Source organism: Brachypodium distachyon, chromosome 3 (genome assembly GCF_000005505.3).
Source record: "Brachypodium distachyon strain Bd21 chromosome 3, Brachypodium_distachyon_v3.0, whole genome shotgun sequence".
Lineage (NCBI taxonomy): Eukaryota > Viridiplantae > Streptophyta > Magnoliopsida > Poales > Poaceae > Brachypodium > Brachypodium distachyon.
Window position 1 is genome coordinate 38,635,701 of NC_016133.3, and position 16,559 is coordinate 38,652,259.

Genomic DNA, 16,559 nt, shown 5'->3' on the forward strand with positions numbered 1-16,559 from the left:
ATGTGAAAACCAGACACGTGGCTAGGAAAACCACTTTGGATGTACCGAGGGACTAAAAGTGTCCAGTTTTGAAAATTGAGGGACGAAAAAAGTATGAAATTTTTTTGAGGGACGAAAAACGAACTTTCCGACAAGTTGAGAGATGAAAAATTACTTTTCTCAATAAATAATGAGTTAATTACCTCTTAGTTGTGTTTCAGGCTTCTTTGCCCCCCACAATCTCTTCTGATATCTTCGCCCATTCGGCTATAAAAGTAGACTCACCTCATCCCCCCTTCTTCACACAAACACGGCTCTGTGTTTCTGTCCCTCTTCTTCTAGGATTAGATGTGATGAGAGGTCGAGTTGTGTGGTGTGGAGCTGCAAGTTCACTAACCATGGTGCCAGTACAAAGATCGATCTTTATATCCAGGTAGTTAGTTAAAGCAATTGAGTAACAGAAGGTCTGCTAACTATTTGTAATGTTGTCTTGCACGGTATAGTTAGCACTATATGATCTGGTTGCCTTGCTTGCAAATCAAGCTTGTCTTGATAGTTGATACTGTAGATTTTGTTTTCAGTATTGCATACATAAAGCACCTTCTGATTTCTGCACCAAGATGTTGTTTTCCCGTCTGATTTGAGAGGAATTGCTCCTCGGAGCACATGGTAAGAAGATTATTTGATCCTTGTGGAAAATATAATATTACGTGAACTCAGATCCTGTTATGGCTTGCCATAGAGTGTTCGATCTGTTATACCAGTTTACTGAATCATATACATGTGTTCAAAACTTTTGATATATGGGATCGTAAGTCATGCCAGTTACCTTTGTTTTATAACTCTCTCATTTTGGATATTATTTGGTTTACTGCTTGCATCCTAAGCATGTGTTACATAAGTTCTTGCTGGATCTGTTGAAGATCCATACATAAAGATCGCTACAAGTCAGCAGTACTAGGCGACATTATAATGTATACAATACCTTAATTAACGGAACTTCAAAGAGGATACTAAAGTTGAATGCTGTCATCTTTCCATGTGCAGCTAAACATATTTGTTTGCTTAGTTTTCTTCATTGCATGCTATGGTGATGAGCACTTTACATTAATAATGGCATAACAAATAGTTAATCAAGCTAACCTAACGTTTTCTCATTTGTAGGTTTTGCATTTGGAGGCAGTAAACTAGAGGCAGCAACTCCATAACTTGCGGAAAGCTTGTAAGATTTCTTAGCGACCCTGTAAAAATAGATCATTGTCAACCAGCGAGGGAACTTTCTGGAGATTAATTAGATCCATAAGTTTTCATCTGTTCTTTGGCATATTCATCTTAATAGCTTTTTGTTATCAACTAGGAAAAGATCCTGCAGAAAAGGATGTTATTAACATGAAAGGGTCCTAGTAAAAACAAAAAATTCCTGGGACTACACCTTCTCATCCACATTTTAGCTTTTCCCAGTGTTAATGACACTTGCCCACTTTAAATTTCAACTTTCTGAAGCTGTGGAGCATGAGCATTTTAGCATTCCAATTTGAACTACTTTCTGACATATTCCTTTGAAATATTGGACGATATTACTTTCTATTCATTTCATAAGAGAACTCCTATGATATGATATGTATTAGAGGGAATCAAATACACGTGAGGCCTCCCTGAGATTACTTGTCCAGACTACACACGCTTTGATACGAAACCCCTCTAAATAGAGTATTAGAGTAACCCTAGCATGGATGTGTAAAGTGAATATTGTTGACTGCAGCAATTTTTTTTGAAGAAACAACACAACCTGTTATTTATTGCCAAAGAGTCGAAACGGGTTCGACCTGGAAATTACACCGAGGAACACAGAAAAAAGAACGCTAGCAGTAGAGAGGACAAGAGAGCACAACAAAAAGTGTGATTAAATGAGTGTTTAGTTAGTACCCCAAAATTGAAAGGACTAAACAGAGAGTAAAGTGTAACGATTTACTGTAGGTTACTTTAGCTGAGTACAAGTGTAAAATTAGCTCACTGGCTTCCATGTGAAAACTAATTATCATTTTGGGAATCTGCTGGAGAAGGGTGACTTTTTTTTTCTCCAGAAAAATCTTCTCTCTCCTATCCCTAAAAACCTGCTAGGGATGCTTATGATGCAGTTCAAAGAGTATACTAAAAACATGCATACTGATCAGTCCTCCTATTGTCATGGATCTATTTACTGTAGGTTGGATGATGACCATGCCAATGATTTTACCGAAGTTATGCAGTTGCTGCCTCAAGCTTGCTGCCTCCCAATGCCAAACCAGAGAGGTTAAGATGAAGAAGTTTGATTATGAGAGACCTCCTGCTCCTGTATCCGTGTTTTCTAACTAAATGGGCGATGAAAGAGAAAAGTGATCATGCAAGAAGCGACTGTACTATTATTGCTGCAATCTACCAAAGCTGTTCAGGGTACCAATGAACTGTGTTATCATCTTTTTGCTTGCTGTTTTTTCAATCAGACAAAACAGTTGTTTTGATCTCGAAAATGGCAGTGGTTAAACATGTGTGTTCTTATATTGACAGATCGACAGAGCTTCAAGAATAGCTCGTGAAGACACCCCCCAATCGAGCCCAATCTTGACAGAGTATCTTTTAACCGGGTATCTTGTCTTCACGAGATGATCAGACCTTTTCGTTGGTTGATCACTCCTAACAATAGGAAACCGTCGTGACCTACAACTCCGCCTGTGAGCCATCTTCCTGGGCCGGACTACGTTTTAGATGGGCCCGGCCTGCGATGCGAGTGCTCGTCCGCATCCCGGTATCTGCGATTTAGACTCGCTAAAAAAACACATTTAATCTCAGAAACAAATATTCCCCGTCGAGCGTGGAGCGGCATCGGCTTCAGTTTCAGTTTTTCAATCCGCCTCCACTTCCGCACCTTTTCGTTCACCCACCAAATCGACGTCTTCCCCGGCTCCTGCGGTCGGCAGCCGCACGGGACAGCCCCTAAGCTGAGATCCTGATCTATGTTACGCTCGCGTCAGACCGCCTTCCCGGACCTCAGCTTCTTCTCCCATCTCTCCACCTCCGTTCTCTACCAATTTCAGCCGGCTGTTAGCTTCCCGGCGAGTCGAGCCGACGCCGTCTCTATAGCACCTGGCCGCAGTTTTTGTTGTGCGGGGTTTTGGGCCATCCCCTCCCGGCGGCCATTATATCTGTGTTTGGTTTGTGAATCTAACGAGTCCATAGTGTCGGGGACTCGGGGTGACGGGGGTTATGTGCCACCATACCTAGGGGTTTCGATAATTTACGGAAAATTGCTCGTGGAAAGGTTGCTTTTGTCGACTTAATAATCCGCGAGGAACTAAGGTGCCAGATTTGGGCTTTCTAATTAATGCCGGAAGTACATCGAAACTAGTATCCTAGAGATCAAATCAACAAATTTGAGAAAAAAAAGTATCTGAATGTCACCCGCTTCATATGATCTCATTGGCTGTTCCTGTTTTTGCGACCAAGCACTGATATTTTATCTTTCCCTGTTCAAGTAATTCTGGTTCCTGATATTTCAATTCGTATTGCTATTCATGCAATGAGTCACATGAGCTAACTTGATATTAATGATCCCCAATGCATTGCAGACAGAAGATCAATGGCTTCGTCAGCTGAAACAAATCGTGAAACCTGCCAACAAGTTGTCCAAGATATGAGACGAGAATCTGTGCTTGACACACTTCCAGATGTATGCATGTGTTATTGGTTGAAGTATTTGAGTTGCAAGTAGACTCTTTTATTTGAACTGCTAGCACCGGATGCATTTAGGCGTAGGGCATATATGCACAACTTTTGTCCTTGATATATATAAACTCTTGTACAATTACATCACCTTAACTCCGCCAATAACAGTTGCATGACGTTAACTCAATTCACAATCTTCATCTGTAACACATATATTGCTTCAAAGCACATGTGACAATCAAGCTATTTGGTTTTGTTGTTTATTAATTCCAAATGCAGTCAGCGTTATTGCTAGCTACAATCTAGCTGTTGAACTTGTAACCATGCTTCTGCAGGACATCTTAAATCACATACATTCCCTCATGCCAGTGCAAGATGCTGCTCGTGCTGCATGTGTGTCTCGCCAATTTGTGCGTTCATGGAGAGGCTATTCCAACCTCAAACTCAACGCGCTAACACTTGGATTGATTGACAAGAATCCAAAGAAAGAGAAATCCATCTTATTGACAAAGTTGATCGCATACTTGTGAACCATTGCAGCAATGGGGTGAAGGTGAAGACACTTGATCTAGATCTTTCGGATTGCAACAATATCAGTCCGTCCGACCTGGACAGGTGGCTCCGTATCACTGTTAAATCTGGGATCAAAGAACTTACCTTGGGTTTGTGTTTATTCATGAGCAAAAAGTACAGCTTTCCGTGTTTGGTTTTGTCTGATGAGGCAGCTGCAAGTTCGATTCGGTCCCTTCGCCTCACTGGTTGTGTTTTTCATCCCACAACAACACTTGGCTGCTCGAGTAACTTGAAAAGATTGGATCTGTGTTCTGTTCACATTACTGAGAACGGACTACAGCACGTGCTCTCAAAATCTTTTGCCCTAGAGTGGTTGCAAATCTTCTTATGCAGCAATATAATTTCCTTGAGGATACCTTCTATGCTGCAGCAGCTCAAGCACCTCAAGGTTTCAGCGTGCGATCACAGGCGGTGGAAATCAATGCCCCAAAGCTCTCCTCTTAGCACTATTATGGCACCCTGGTAGATTTTTCTGTTGGAGATCCTTTACAACTTAAAGATGTAAAGATGTCATCTTTCCTTACATCCGGCACTCTCTCTTATGCTCGTGCCAAACTTCCATCCATTGCACGAAATGTTGAGAGCCTTACCCTTTGCTCTTTTAATGAGGTATGTATTAGGCCAAAACTTAATCAGATAATAGGGACCAATTGGAATAGTGATATGTTTTTTTTTTGAAAGGTCCAGCAACTGCTGGCTTCCATATATTAAAGCAGGGGGAAAAAATGTACAGAGCCGCCCTAAGGCGAAAGAGAAAGAAAAGAAAGGAAGAAAAGGAAAGAAACTAGGGGAACAGGAAACTCAAGGTGGTTCCCAAAGGAGTTTCCGCAAGGCCTTAGCGCCGGCGAAGGCCCATTCCTGGGCTTCGTTCTTGATGAAACAGACGATCTGGCGAGCTGAAGTGTCCTTGTCATGAAAAATCCGGGAGTTCCTCTCCCGTCAAATGGACCAGCAAACAAGAATGAAAAGAGAGCTGGCTCCCTTGCAGTGACCAACCAGCGAGTTCCCGACCGCGAGGTCGTAGCAGGACCCGAAGGAGGTGGCATCCCCGCGCAGCGTCAAGCCCAAGCCGGAGCAGTTGCGCCAGCCCGCGACCTCACACCAAATGAAACGGGCGAAGGGGCATTTGAAGAAGAGGTGAACCGCAGTTTCCAAATTCCGCCGACAAAGAGGGCAGAAATAACAGTTTGGCCATCCCCGCCGTTGCAAATGGTTAGCGCACCAGAGCTGGTTTTGTGAGAGGAGCCAGGCGAAGAGCTTCAGCTTCGGGGGAGGGGGGGGGGGCAGGAACGCCAGAGGGCGAGTTGGAGCGGGGCTCTGATTCTACCGAGGAAATGGAGTAGGTAGGCGGACTTGGAGGAATAGGTGCCATTGTCAGAGAGCGCCCAACGGATAGAGTCCGGAGCATCAGGACGAAGCGGAGGGGCGTTTGCGATCAACGTCCAAGCACTGATAAACTCCGTAAGCACAGCGGGCTCGATGGACGGCCGAAGGTCACGTACCCACTGATTCCCCAAAAGCGCCTGAGTCACCGAGCGCCGCTTCCGACGGGAGAGGGCGTAGAGGGCGGTGAAGGCGGAACGGAGCGGAGAGGCGCCCAGCCAAGTAAAGTCCCAAAAGACAGCTGTGCGCCCATTGCCGTTGGTGACCCGGGTGGCGGCGGTGAAGAGCGCCCGGTCCGAGTCGTTGCTGGGGGTCTCCAAGCCGTGCCAGGGCCGGTCGGGCGCCGTCCACTCGTACCAAAGCCAACAAAGCCGCAGGGCGCGGCCAAAGGCGGCGAGCTCAAGGATGCCCAGCCCTCCAAGGCCGCGCGGCGAGCAAACCTTGGACCAATTGACCTTGCATCTGCCGCCGGCAATATCTTGATCGTCCAAGTTCCAAAGGAAGCACCACCGAATCTTGTCAAAGGAGCAGATGAACTTTTTGGGCAGACGAAGTGCAGTCTTTGCGTAGACGGGGAGAGGGCTGAGCACGGAGTTGATGAGAGCCAGGCGGCCGCCGAAGTTGAGCCATTTTCCCCTCCAACCCGCCAGCCTTGCACGCGCCCGGTCAAGGATGTGTTGGAGGTGAGCAAGGCGAAGCCGGCCAAGGGAGAGGGGGAGACCGAGGTACCGGAAGGGGAAGTCCACCCGTTCGCCGAGGAAGGGCTGGAGCACCGCCTCGAGATCAACTTCAGAACAGTGAATGGCTGCCACCGAGCATTTGGTCGTGTTGATTCGAAGCCCCGTCGTGTTCCCGAAGGCATCAAGGATGGAGAGAAGAAGCTACAGCTCCTCGCGGATGGGGTTGATGAAAACAATGGCATCGTCCGCGTAGAGGCTCGCCCAGCGAGAGGAGTTGTGCAGGGGTAGCGGCGACAACCCTCCAAGGGTCATGGCATGGTGAAGGATGCGTTGTAGCGGGTCGATCGCCAAAATGAACAGAAGCGGGGACAGGGGGTCCCCCTGCCGTAGACCTTGACAATGGGGGATGCCGTCGCCATCCGTCCCGTTAAGGATAACCGACGAGGACGCTGAGGACAGAAGCATGGAGATCCAATCGCGCCAGCGTGCCAGGAACCCGAGACGCTGTAACAGCTCCAGCAAGTACTCCCAGGACACGGTGTCGAAAGCCTTGACGAAGTCAAGCTTGAGGAGGAGGGAGGGATTCTTGCGGCGATGGAGAGAGCGAGCGGTGTTGCGGACGAAGAGGAAATTGTCGTGAATCCATCTCGACTTGAGGAAGGCACTTTGAGTTGGCGAGATCAAATCCCCCATGAGAGGGGTGAGGCGACGAGCGAGAACCTTGGCAAAGAGCTTGGTGAAGGAGTGAATCAAGCTGATTGGGCGTAGATCATGCACGGTCGTGACGCGGTCCTTTTGGGGGATAAGGCAGATGAATGCCGAATTGAGGGCGGCGAGGTTCCCTCCGGCGAGGTTGTAGAGGTGATTGAAAGCAGCAAGCACATCAAGTTTGATCACCTCCCAGCAGCGCCGGTAGAAAGTGCCGGTGAAACCATCGGGGCCCGGCGCCTTCTCTGCCAGGGACGCCTTGATGGCCTTCCAGATTTCGAGAAGGGTGAAGGGATTGTCGATGCCGGCAGCGGGGAGTCGGGGCAGCTCGAGACATTCCTAGGCAAGCGTGCAGGACTGTGGCGCCGTCGTGCCCAGCACGTTGGTGAAGTGATGAAGGAGGGCGGCCGCTTTGTCGTCGTGCGAGACGTGGATGCCGGAGTCGGTGGTGAGCTGATGAAGGAAATTCTTGCGTTTCCGGGCGTTGATCTTGACATGGAAAAATTTAGTGTTGGTGTCTCCCTCCTTGAGCCAGGTTTGCCGGGAGGCCTGCCGTTGTCGGGCGCGCCCAACCGCTGTCAGGCGCAAAACTCTGGCCTTGAGAGCCTTGCGGAGGTGGAATTCGAGGGGAGAGAGAGGCCGGTTGTCCTGCGCTTCATCGAGACGGAGGATGATCTCTGAAGCGAGGTACAGTTGGGAACGGGCGTCGCTGAATAGCCCTTTGCTCCAGGACCGAAGGGCGCGGGCCGTGCGCCCAAGCAAGTGGCGAAGGCGTGTGAGCGGGTTTGGAAAAGAAATCTGCTGTCCCCAGACCGAGACGACGGTAGGGAAGAAACCCGGGTGCTTAGGCCAGAAGTTCTCAAAGCGGAAGCAAGCCTTGCGAGGGGCCCCGCGGAACTGGGCGACGAGGAGGGGGCAGTGGTTGGAGTGAGACGTGGAGAGCGCCTGGACGGAGCAGGGAGAGAACAAGGCGTCCCAAGCCGCATTGCAGAAGATGCGATCGAGCTTCACAAGCGTGGGAGTTTCGCGCTCGTTGCTCCAGGAGAACTTGCGGTTGGAGCAGCGCAGCTCGCGGAGCTCCGCGTGGTCGATGGCAGCTCTAAATTGGTCCAGGAGAGCACGAAGGCAAGGCCGGACCGGAGCAGCGTGACAGTGGCCGAGATCAAAAAGCGGTTAGTCATGCAGAGGACGTCGGGGTTCCAGAAGATGGCGATGCCACCACGTGATACTGGAAGAACGCCAGGCATGATTAATCTTTGGAATTATCCAGAATGTCAACGCTCCTATGCCGCCTTCCAAGCTCCTCCACCTGAAGAACTTGGAGATTACACTCCTTGGTACTGTAGCGGCCTTCTTCCCCTGCTATGATTTATTTTCTATGGTCTCTTTCCTAGATGCTTCTCCTGCCTTGGAATCTTTCGTCCTGCGTGCAAGTCGCTATCCTTATATATCTCTTGGAGCTATCTATGTATTACACTTGGTTATTAATAAATACATTACTGTTCGTCATGCATATGTATATGCAGGTAAAAACGGGCGCTCTGAGGCATGGTCCTGTTGTTGGAGATTACGACGAAGCATACCTAAGGCGGAAGCCTGGGTGTCGGCATGAACGCCTCAGGCAGGTGATGATCACAGGCTTCTGTTCAGCCAAGAGCCTGGTTGAGCTTGTGATCTACATCCTGGAGAGCACACCTTCACTCAAGCGCCTCACACTGGACACAACTCAAGGCCCCGATAGAAAGTGTGGTAGTGGAGGCTGTGATCAGATACAAGTTTCCAAGGCCGTGGAGGCTGCAAGCAGATACATTGCTGGGAAGGTTCCCCCGACAGTTGCATTCCAGGTTCTGTAGCCGATGGCACACTAGCAGCCAGGCCATAGATTGATGCTAGCACGGTTTGTCTGAAGCATTAGATTATAGTTATGTTCCAAGTTCTGCTGTGTGCTCTACTGTTGACGAGTGTTAGGCGATGTTGACCATCATCCAGGTCCTCAGTGGTCGATGGTCGCCATATATATCTAGCTACTGCTCTCTCTCCTATGTTGTAGAAGGGCTCCTTTCATTTCTGAAAAGCTGGAAAAAGACTACAATAGACATATTATTACAGAACATTAGACATGATTCTGGGAGCAAAAGAGTCACCTGATCTATTTATTTTATTTTTGCTAAAACGTATCTAAGTGAGGTGCGGTTTTGAAACTTGTCCCAAACAATCCACGAAAGGAGGGAATCCTGATTTTCTTAGTTTGAAACTATCAATTTGATAAATTTACAGAAACAAATACGACTTTGCTGGTCTTTTTTGTTCCTAATTTCCTATGATGATGATCTCTCTTTCGTATTATACTAGTGAAAAGTCTGGATGGCAGTTAAATCAAAATTAAGTCCGGCATAAAACCATCAGGACCTGTTTGGACGGTCGTATTTTTAGTATAATAAGGGCTGGTATTTAATTCAAATTCTTAGTGTCTTTGTCCTGGTCAGGTACAGCCGCACACATTTCTTATCCATCCCCTTGGCTCCCAAATTGAGCTGCCGTTTCGAAACCTCCCTAACCCACACACAGTACTCCTTGTGAGTTCTGACCATGCGTGCGCGCGATCGAGGCATGGTAGCTGAACAAACGAGTTGCAACACTCGGAAATCCCCACTTTTGAGCCTATCTACCCAGAACAAACTCCACAACCACCTCACCTCACTTCACGCATCTGCATAACCATAAAACCCACTGCCCGGCCGTAACACCTGAATCCCTTATATCTCGCCTTTGCCCACCTTCCTCCAGCTTGCAATTCCGTGGATGCAACCAATGGCCGCCGGGTGAATGTGATAGGATAGCTAGAAGAATAGCCGCCGCGCGTACGGAGAGAGATGGGAAGGCTGCAGGAGCATTTCTCCTCCAATGCCGGCGATACGTCGCCCTTCCTCGGCCCGTCTCCGCCGCTCTTCGGTTGCGACTCGTCATCCCCTTCGCCGCTGCTGCTTCCGGCGCCGCCCGGCGGGAAGAGGGGGTTCGGTGGGAGAAGGAGCTCCAGGCACGTCATCGTGAAGCTCATCTGCTCGCCCTTCGCTGCCGTCTTCAGGACCACGTGCTCCCCGCGTGCCCATTCGATCGGAGATGACGATGACCTGACAAGCGGGGCCGGTGACGAGCAAGAAGGGCAGGCGGCAAGGAGAAGGCCGAGGCTCGAGGAGCTGCTCAAGATGGAGTCAGCGTCGTCGGATCCCGAGGAGCTCATCAAGAAGCCCACGGAGTTAGTACCTGCCGACATGGACGACTCCTGGAAGGAGAGCGCCATCGTGGTGTTTGAAGCCTTCGGGGACGAGAAAGACGACACGAGCCGCACCACCGGCGAAGAAGAAGAAGAGGAAGAGGAAGAAGATGATCAGCTGGAGTACGCCCTTCCTCCGGGGCGTCAGATGGCGATCGTGCGGCCTGCGGGTCTCGGCGTCAGCCAGACCGCGGTGGGTGGTGGCGCGGCTCTGATGAACGTGAAGAGGCTCGTGCTCCTCCTTGAAGCCATGCGGGCGCGGTCCATGGCTCTCAAGGTGAAGGCGGGCTCGTCGTCGTCGTACTGGAGGCTGTCTGGGCCTGGGCCTGGGCCTGGTGGGCGTGCGGCTGACAAGAAGGCCGATCAGTTGTTGTTCTATGACCGGCCCATCCCGTTGGGGCGGAGGTGCAGGGTGCAGCACCTGCAGGAGACCTCCCCTTATCAGTGATTGGTTTTCGCTTTCGAGTTGTTGTCTCTGCATGGTTGGATCGATGGCCTACTGAATATGGTTGCCGAGTTGCTAAACGAACTTCGTCTGCGATCATATAAAAAATGAACAATAAAATAAACCAAAACAGTTTCTTTTTTGAAGGACAAAACAGTTTCTTAGTGTGTGCCTTCTCAGTCACGAGCACGGTTACTGGTTACAGCTAAAACGTTGGTATACGACTGTTTAGGGCAACTCCAGCGGCACGACCCATTTGTGCCTCTGCGGTCCGGTTGGGCCGAAACGGACAATTATCAAAAATCCATGTCAGGTTGTGGAAAACCTCATAATTATTTGGAAAATCAATGTAGAAAACAGTTTTACATGGTATGAACTTATAGAACAGCCCGGAGCACTTACTGGTTGTTGCTTTATGAGATGACCTTGCAGCTAAGAAGAGCAGCATTGCAGCAACGTAGAAGATAAACCCATGTGCAGTACTATGTCCATCAGGTTTCCACGATTACCTGCGGAACATGCACCAACTCTGCATGAACAAAGGAAATTGTACTTGCTAAAAATGTACTAACAAAATTAGAGTAGAATGCGAATCGAAATCTTGAAAGTAACATGAAAAAATGGATCGTTTTTGGTGGATGCATTCAGTAGAGCAAGACTGTAGAATCAATGTGCAGTAATATTTCAACTCTGCAAGAAAACAGGTTGAGGGTTTCACCCAAATAGCATATGCAATTCAAGTATTTTAAATAAGGGAGAAATTGACAGCGGTTGCCAAAGCCCCAGCATTACGTCGTCGAGGACATCCGAGCGCAGCGCGGGCCACGCCACCAGGCCGTCGCTGCGAACTGCTTGTGCTACCCACTGCTCCGCTACCTTCGCCGTAGTGGCCCTGCATCACCAGACCGCTGCCTGGACCTGCTTGCAAACCGGGTCACCATGACCGTGCCTGCCCGTTCGGCCATGATGGTCGGCCACGGACACACTGTAGCGTCTCGGCGGCGGCAGGCGAGGCGCTCGTGCGGATCCAGATTGGGAAGAGCACGAGAGGTGCATGGGGGCGGCAATCCTTGGAGGGGTCGGGGTCAGGCTGAAGGACGATGTCGGTGTGGGGGAACGAACGAGGGGAGGGGGCGGGGCGTCGGACGTGGCGGGATGGGGCCACGCAAGTGACAACGGACGAAATATGGAAAGTTTAACAGGCGACGAAACCAGTGGGAAAGGGAACGGTCTGTATTTTTTTAGATAGATTATAGTTGTGGGATATAAAAGTCAGACAATCCCGTTCTCATCGGTCCCATCCATCCATAACCGCCTTTCCTCTCCGCAGCCGCTAGGGTGCGTCGGCTCGTTGCTGTCTGGTAAGTGCATCCCCTCGTCTTTTTTTCCTCTGCTGTTTCGCCCTCCCAATCGAGAGCCTCACGGCGTGACCCCTTGTGCCCTCCCGGGTACTGCCGAACGGCGCCGCCCTTCGGTCCTCATCGGTACCTCGAGCAGGTAAAGTCGACGTCGACGTCCCGCCACATCATCTCCGCCAATCCTCATAGTCTTTCCGCCCGCCGCCAGGTCAGATTAGGCCCTTCGCCATCTCAGATTCCCCTCTCCTGTGCACTCCATAATGATCTTTTAGCATTGATTTTTGGGAAGGCTCCTCACCGCTGTCTTGTCCACCTCATTGTGGAATGGCATAATAATTCTCAAAAGTTTGCACGACGAGTAGCATATCAAGTATCAATGCTAAATTAGATTTCAATATTTTATCAACAGTTACATGGCATGGAAATACTTTCTTGTTGACTTCTTTCCTTCGATTACTATTCATTGTGGACAGTTAAGTGGCATGAAACTGAAACCATACTTTGTTGTAGACTTATTTCTTTGTTAAGTTGAGATATTAGCATATTACTAGATTTTGATTACTATTCATGTTATGGTGTCTTCGGATATATCTTAGCTCAGCAGGAGAAAGACATGAAAGGTTCATCCTTACACTAGTTTGATGCCAGCTGCCTACATTTACTAATATTTTTAACAAAGTTACAAAAAGCGTTAAACGCTAAACGATCGATGTCCTACGGCCTAGAGTTTAAGCGTGCTTAAGTGTTCCTAAGTCCTTAAGCATTTTGTGATTCAGAATTTTAGTTTTACACCGAACAAATTAGAAATGAGAGTGTAGAACAATTAAGAAAGAGCAATGAATCAATGGCTAGGTCCCTCTCCACCTCCCCCTCTTGTCCTTTATAGGGGAGGTGGGAGTGGATTTTTTCGCAATTTCCCTCTAATGAGGCTCGTATTTATAAAAAGCATCTAGGGCTACATTGCACCGTCGCATAGTATTTTAGTTTCATTAGGGTTTTTTGTTTAGTGGCCATCTAAAAAAGGCATCTAAAAAAAAGAAAAGAGATGGTATGGGCTTTTATTTAGTGGCCAATCTAAAAAGCCAACGCACTGCCGCATATTCTTTTAGTTTCACTAGTATAATGTCCGTGCGTTGCCACGGCCTTTTAAACATATGTGCACGAAAATTGTTAGATTGATTAGGCTAGCAAGGCTCGTTGATGGTTGTTTATGTATGTGCCGGATTGGGAGCTGCACGTGTGCACGTCTGTAGATCGATCAGCTCGATTCCTTTTCAGTTCACAATGTAGCTTAGCAAATGTGCTCGCCTCATCTTCATCTTGAATCTCAACTTCAACATCGGAGGATGGGTAGCCAACACATAGCAACCATAGCCCTGAAAAGGAAGCCATATAAATCCACAGGGTTTTAGTTTCAACTTTGCAGAATGGCAGAATCTTAACGAGTGATGAAACATGTAACATAGGGCCTTAATAGGAGCACTGCTAGAGCACCTGATCCGCATACTAACTGAAAGCACCCACGAATTCTAGATTATCAAAATTGAAGGTGGCCTTGATTCATCCTAACAAGTGAATAATACATTTCAATATCATTCTCTTCCTAACTACTCAAATAAGTGTAAATACTTTTGTAACAGAAAAAAAGTCACTACGACACATAAAGCTAAATCCAACAGTTCTACTAATCGCAGATATATCCATTCAGTTCAAAGGATAAACTGAATTGGATAATATGGGACCATAATGTGGCAGCCCATAGACAAAAATTATATAGCTCAATTGGATCGTGGGGCAACAATGCATCACTGCATAGCATTTTTTAACAGTAAGAAACCTGAAGAACCCACTGACAACAAAGCATAAAAAAAAGGGAATTTACCTTCTCCCTTAATTCAGCAGATATTCCAAGTGCTTCAGGTTGTCGTATTTGCCCGGATTTAATTCGGACCACACAGCTAGTACAGCAACCTGATTAGCATAAAATTTCCAAATCCAGTTAATTTTCTAGATCATACGAAACAAATGAAGAGGATATTCTAGTCTGAGGTGGAACTAAAAGGGTTTGTTACCAACTGAACAAAAAAAATTCAGCAACTACTCGTTTTGGCTCAACATAAATGAGAATTGACAAAGGAACCATATACTACCATGGCGGCACTCGAATGGCAGCTTGATGTCCTGCGCCTCCACGGTGTGCAGAATGTACTGGGGCGTCGGAGGAGCTAAGTTTCCAGACCATGTCCGCCAACACCTCCCTCGGGTCCTTGAGGGCGGCGCAAACCCGTCAGCGAGGGCGGTCTTCCCCAGGCCGCAAAACCCGACGATGGAGATTCAGCTGCCTCAGCCGTCCCTCGGCAAGCTGCTCCAGGAGCTCCGCCTAGGGCCTGTTGCTGTCTTGGTGTTTGAGCGCGCACGCCACGAGGACGACATCTAGGCTCGAGCTCGACGAACTGCTCCAGCTACGGCCGCTTCTCCTCGTCCAGCTGACACTGTCGCTCGCGCCCATCCGCACGGCCGTGGCCGCCGCCCCCGCGCCACTGGCTGCTGCTCGTCTACACGGCCTTCTTCCTCGTGGCCATCACCCTGCTGCTCCAGATCTGGCCGCCGCGCATCCCCCTGCCCCGCCTCCGACAGCGCCGGCCCCTTCCCCGCATGGCCATCGCTGGCACCCCTCTCCACCGGATACGCCGCTGCCATGGCCTTCCTCGGCCTTCCTGAGCCAGGGGAAGACGGTGACGAGCAGCTCTTCGGGGCAGCCGCACCCCCCGTGTCCAAGGGTCCCCTCGTGCGTCGGGTTCGCAACTCCTCCGTCGGGGCGACGGTCCTCCGGCGGCAGCGGGATGGCGGCGGGGTGGAGGCGGCGGCGGCGGCAGTGGAGTCGGAGCGGACAACGGCAGAAATCGGGGGGGACGGCAGAAATCGGGGCGGACGGCGGAGATCGGGGGAGCGGGGCGTCAGTTGGCAGGAGAGAGAGGGAAAATTGCAGAAAAGCCCAGTTCCGTCTTTAAATTGGACTGCGCGTTGATTTCTGAAAGAAGGAAGGACTAAAACGGAAAATTGCCGTGTTGTCGTGTTGTTGTCGTTGTTGTTGTAGTAGTGGTAGTTTTCGTTTCAGTTTCGATTCGATAGGTTGTACTTCGTTTCGTTTCAGTTTTACTTTCGATAGAGCCCAATTCGGTTTCAATTTCAGTTTTCGTTTCAGTTTCAATTTTCTCTGTTTTGTTTATTACTCCTTCCGTTCCATAAAGGCAGGCAGATGTTTGTATAGCCGCCGCCGTTTCTCATATTCCTCGCAGCGCCGGCGCTCCATCTTCTGCTCCCTCCCCCACTCGACGGAGGCGACACTCAGGCTCGGGCTCTCAGCGACGGCAGGGTACTCCCAGGCTCGGCGGCGGCGTCAGCGGCTCCTCCTCCCGCCTCTCGTCAGTCGCCTCGTGTCGTGCTGGTGTCACGACAGATGCCATAGGATGGCTTATGTTGGGGCCGATGGACGAAGAAGGATCCGGAGGAGGGAGGATGTGATGAGAACCACGCACAAACACAAGAACATACACACGATTTACCCAGGTTCGGAGCCCTCTTGTTGAGGTAAAAATCCTACTCCTGCTTGGTTGTATTTGCCGAGATACCAAGATCTACAATGGTGCTTCTTGAGCAGTTTTCTTGAGAAAGAAGAAGAAAAAGGGAAAAACCCTAGATCACTAAGTGAAGCCCCCTCTCCTGGGAGGGGTAGTGCTCCTATTTATGGACCGCTCATGTCACACTGACATATGGAGCAAAGGCTAACGTTATCTTCTATGGGCCCCGTCGGGCACATCCTTTGGTTCCCTCTAGGGCGCACAGCAGGGGACAAGGTAGCTTTATTTTTCCTGGCGTCTGGCAACACGTACAGTGACCACGCGCCGGCTTCCGTCATCGATTCTCTTTCGGTGCTTCTTTGCGCAGTTGCCTGACACCGAGACGTAAGCAATGAGTGCTTTCCCGTGATAAAGAGGGCGCTGCTTTACTTTGCGCCATGTGATAAGGATAAGGCCGTTGAGACATCTTGGCCAGCGTATTCATGCTTATCCTGCAATCACATAAGACAAGATAGATATGCCGGCATACACTTGGTATGTCAGCCCGGTATTAGTTCGGCTATAAGGTGTCGGCGTACATGCCTGTGCCGGCTTTGCCTTCGTTATCTCGGCTAATGTGTGCCGTCTTGACCCTATCCGGGGTCATCCCCCCGACACTAGTCCCCGAAACTGTTGCGGTCCGGCAGGAAATTATGCCGGGTCCCGACAGTTTCCCACAACTCAAGCCACCAACACCCAGTAGGGTTTAGCCTAGGAAATTGCCGAGACAACCCCTAGCTTTCTTAGCCGAGATCAGGCCACTCCGACATATCTTATCGGTATACTTACTCAACCCTGAGCCGAGATTCCTTTCTTCCTTGTTGCCGGTAGTAAAAA

At 49.3% G+C, this 16,559-nt stretch overlaps 3 protein-coding genes and 1 long non-coding RNA gene across 9 annotated transcripts; 3 read left to right on the forward strand and 1 right to left on the reverse strand.

Moving 5' to 3' along the window:
• Positions 1-222: 222 nt before the first annotated feature.
• Positions 223-4,777, forward strand: LOC100834019. Of its 6 annotated transcripts, XR_002964381.1 has the most exons (6): positions 232-412; positions 1,144-1,201; positions 2,186-2,412; positions 2,527-2,603; positions 3,585-3,685; positions 4,017-4,777. It is a non-coding gene; the product is annotated as an uncharacterized LOC100834019 (long non-coding RNA). The 6 variants fall into 6 exon arrangements; XR_002964378.1 differs by having other exon boundaries at positions 223-412; positions 2,527-3,685; XR_002964380.1 differs by lacking the exon at positions 4,017-4,777 and having other exon boundaries at positions 236-412; positions 3,585-3,868.
• A 3,533-nt stretch (positions 4,778-8,310) lies between these two features.
• Positions 8,311-8,878, forward strand: LOC112271689. The gene is made up of 2 exons (XM_024461445.1): positions 8,311-8,454; positions 8,552-8,878. Exons 1-2 carry the CDS (start codon positions 8,311-8,313, stop codon positions 8,876-8,878), a joined length of 471 nt encoding a protein of 156 aa, XP_024317213.1.
• Positions 8,879-9,763: 885 nt separating this feature from the next.
• On the forward strand, positions 9,764-10,890 carry LOC100834325. The gene has a single exon (XM_003572174.4). It carries the CDS (start codon positions 9,899-9,901, stop codon positions 10,745-10,747), a length of 849 nt encoding a protein of 282 aa, XP_003572222.1. The 5' UTR covers positions 9,764-9,898; the 3' UTR covers positions 10,748-10,890.
• A 2,460-nt stretch (positions 10,891-13,350) lies between these two features.
• Positions 13,351-14,802, reverse strand: LOC100834625. Its single transcript, XM_024461446.1, has 4 exons — positions 14,662-14,802; positions 14,253-14,433; positions 13,985-14,073; positions 13,351-13,478 (listed from the first exon to the last, which is right to left on the reverse strand). Exons 1-4 carry the CDS (start codon positions 14,800-14,802, stop codon positions 13,377-13,379), a joined length of 513 nt encoding a protein of 170 aa, XP_024317214.1. The 3' UTR covers positions 13,351-13,376.
• Positions 14,803-16,559: the final 1,757 nt, after the last annotated feature.